Here is a 3,605-nt window from a genome sequence, read left to right on the forward strand (position 1 = left end):
TACCTTCATAGGATCAGCGGTATGAAAGCCAGGAGGTAATTTCATATAAACCTCTTCCTCTAAATCCCCGTGAAGAAAGGCATTATGAACGTCCATTTGATGTACTTCCCAGTGTTTGGCAGAGGCAACAGCGAGAAGGAACCGGACCGTAGTCAATTTTGCAACGGGAGCAAAAGTATCAGTAAAATCAGACCCTTCAACCTATCGATTACCAAGAACAACTAATCGAGCCTTGTGCCGTTCGAGGGTGCCATCAGAATTGTACTTGAGTTTATACACCCACTTGCTTCCAATAGCTTTCTTGCCAGGAGGTAAAGTAGTGATCTCCCAAGTCTCATTATCCTCAAGAGCCTTGATTTCAAAACCCATAGCATCGCACCATTCCTTGATGAGAGAAGCTTCGTGATAACTAGTAGGTTCGGTACCAGCGGTAATCGCTGCCATGAAAACACGATGCATATCCGAAAATTCTTTATCAGATAAGGAAATAGGAATAGCGTCGAGAATCTTACCACAGACCGTTGTGGAGGAGCTAGGATCAGTGAGACCAGAAGAAGAAGTGTTGGGGGATGTATTATTTGTAGAAGCAGTGGCATGACGAGCAACAAAGTCCTTGAGAAGAACAGAAGGTCGCTTTATACGATGACCTTTACCCAGTAACTCCGGTAATCCAGGAGAAGACACAGGCAAGATAGGAGGCGTAGACAAGAGCGCAGAAGGCGTGGTAGGAGAGGTAGGTGTAGGAGCCGTAGTAGGAGATGTAGGAGCTGTAGTAGGAGACGGAGGAGCCACATGATCAGAGGATGAATCGGGTACCAACAAAACCGGAGCGGGAGAAGGAGGAACCAGCGAAGAAGACGGACCAGACGGTGGTAAAACCCAATCATCATCGGAAAACAGAGGAGAGTATGGTGGCGTAGGAGCAGAGGAAACAGGATCCGGTGTAGTAAAAGGGAAGACCGTTTCTTGAAAGTTAACATCACGACTCACAAAAAATTTGTTGGTCTCTAAGTCATAGAGGCGCCAACCTTTCTTGCCATAGGGGTAACCAACAAAGATACAACGACGACTCCTTTCACCAAATTTATCTTTGTCACGGGCCCGGTAATGAGCATAACAGAGACAGCCAAAAGTGCGGAGCATGGAGTAAGAAGGAGGAGTCCCGAACAGCACCTCATACGGAGTTTTACCATGAAGAAGTGGTGTGGGTGTGCGGTTGATGAGATGAGTGGCAGTAAGAATGCTCTCTCCCCAAAATTTGCGAGGAAGATGACCTTGAAACAGCAACGAACGGGCAACGCTCAAGATGTGGCGATGCTTACGCTCAGCACGGCCGTTTTGTTGTGGTGTATCCACACACGAAGTCTGATGAAGAATGCCTTTCTCTTGGAAAAAGGATGTGAGACATGTAAATTCAGTACCGTTGTCAGTGCGTATTGTTTTGACAAGTTTGCCAAATTGACGTTCACTCATGGCACAAAAATTACGTAGTAAACGAGAGACATCAGATTTTTCAGCCATGAGGAACGTCCAGACAGATCGCGAGAAGTCATCAACAACAGTAAGGAAATAGACAGAACCACAAGAAGACGGTGTGCGGTAAGGACCCCAAACATCGCAATGTATAAGCTCAAAACAAGATGTAGTTTTATTAAGACTGGTTAGAAAAACGTCACGTGTTTGTTTAGCACGAAAACAAGTATCACAACTCTTGAGCACATCAAGATCACAACGAGAAAGAGAAAATTCTGGTAAAGAAAGCAAAACACCGGTAGAAGGATGTCCTAGTCGTTGATGCCATAAGATTGCCGAAGAAGACTCTTTGACGACCTTGTGAACACGAGCCGCGAGAACACCCGTAAAATAATACACCCCCTCACGTTCCTCACCCGCACCAATCAAAGTCCTCGTAAAACGGTCCTGCAAGAAACATAAGGTGTCAGTAAAGACAGCAATGCAACCAGTATGCTTGAGAAGCTTAGCAACAGAGATTAAGGTTCAGTTAAAGTCGGGCACAAAAAGCACATCAGGAAGATCATATTGATCGTTGAGCGTAAGGGTGCCTCGTTTGGTGGCACGAGAAGCAAACCCATCGGGTTTGGTGACCGGCGAGGGAACAATATCAACCACATTAGAGAGTAAACGTAAATCGCCGGTCATGTGGTGTGAGGCTCCTGTATCAATAATAACATCAGTGGATCGAGTTTTACCAGACAACTTCTCAGAAGAGGTGTTCGGACGTTGTGCTTGAAGGAGAGAGATCAGCTGAGCAATAGAATCGGAAGCCCCGTTAGTGGACGTAGAAGGAGAGCGGGTGTTGACAGCATTGGCACGCCCACGACCGCGATTGCCAGAAGAGTTGTAGCGACCACCGCGAGTTGTAGTCCCACGGTGATTGGTACCACGACCATGAGAGCCGCGAGCCATAGTGTTGGAGGAACCATCGTGGCGATTCTGTTCGAGCCACCAGTCGGGATAACCATGAACCAAGAAACACTCGCTGATGTCATGTCCCTGGCGATGACAATGAGTGCAAGACAAGGAAGAACGGTCGCGGGGTCGAGGAGCAGAGACAGCAGCGACCTGTGGCGAAGACAGAGATGGTACGGCTTGGACAGAAAATCCAATGGTCTCAGTTTTACCAGCATCCTTCAAGCGAGAGGCATTGAGGTTCTGTTCTTCACGAATAACCCGAGAGTACACATGATTCAGATCTGGTAAAGGCTCCTGATCCGTGATGGTGGAGCGAATAGGACGGAACCGTTCATCTAACCCGAAAAGGAATTGATGAACCTTATCATCTTCACGTTCTTTAGCAATGTCCGGAGCAGCTGCACACGTACACGCCCTGGTAGTCTTGTAGTTTTGCAGTTCCTCCCATAGTTTAGTCAAACGCCCATAGTAAGCGAGAATAGGTTGTCCATCTTGTCGACAAGCGGAAATCTCATCTTTGAGGAGTTGGCGTCGAACACCATTGCCAGTGGAGAACCGCTGTTTGAGACTAGCCCAAAGATCCTTAGCGTCGGAGACAAAAGAAACGGTAGAACGAATGGCGGGATCGATAGAGGTTCGAATCCAGCCAATAATCATGGAGTTAGCAGCTTTCCATGAAGATAGATCAGGTTCTGTAGTAGGTTTTGGGATGGTGCCATCAATAAAGCCAAGTTTTTGTTTGGCCTGGAGAGAATTCATGAGCTCAGTAGCCCATTCAGAGTAGTTGTGTTCATTCAGAACAACGGAAGAGATCAAAGCACCTGGGTTATCAGATGCGTTGAGAGTATAGACGGAAGGAGTAGCACCTGGGATCAAACTCATCGTAACAGAGAATGAAGAAGAGTAGAAGCTACACCGACGTAGAAAAGAGAAGTAGAGGCGGCTGTCAAGATGTGAACAGCGGCGAGAAGAGAAGAAAAAAAAATATTTAGGTTTAAGTCACAGAGTTGCTTGCTCTGATACCATGAAATAGCGGCTAAAAGTGTTGCTGTATTGATTCGCTTAAGAGTAGTATTTATACATACAATTGGTTAGGGTTTTCCCTTTGATATGATAAGTCTAAATCTATACAATATGGTAACTACTAGACAATATGTATATCGGAGGCCCAT

General features: G+C 46.3%; 1 protein-coding gene across 1 annotated transcript; it reads right to left on the bottom strand.

Moving 5' to 3' along the window:
* Nucleotides 1-1,885: 1,885 nt before the first annotated feature.
* Nucleotides 1,886-3,090, bottom strand: LOC104715347 (uncharacterized). Its single transcript, XM_087464350.1, has 2 exons — nt 2,211-3,090; nt 1,886-1,920 (listed from the first exon to the last, which is right to left on the bottom strand). Exons 1-2 carry the CDS (start codon nt 3,088-3,090, stop codon nt 1,886-1,888), a joined length of 915 nt encoding a protein of 304 aa, XP_087320476.1.
* Nucleotides 3,091-3,605: the final 515 nt, after the last annotated feature.

This window comes from Camelina sativa, chromosome 9 (genome assembly GCF_030686135.1).
Source record: "Camelina sativa cultivar CO46 ecotype springtype chromosome 9, ASM3068613v1".
NCBI classification, from domain to species: domain Eukaryota; kingdom Viridiplantae; phylum Streptophyta; class Magnoliopsida; order Brassicales; family Brassicaceae; genus Camelina; species Camelina sativa.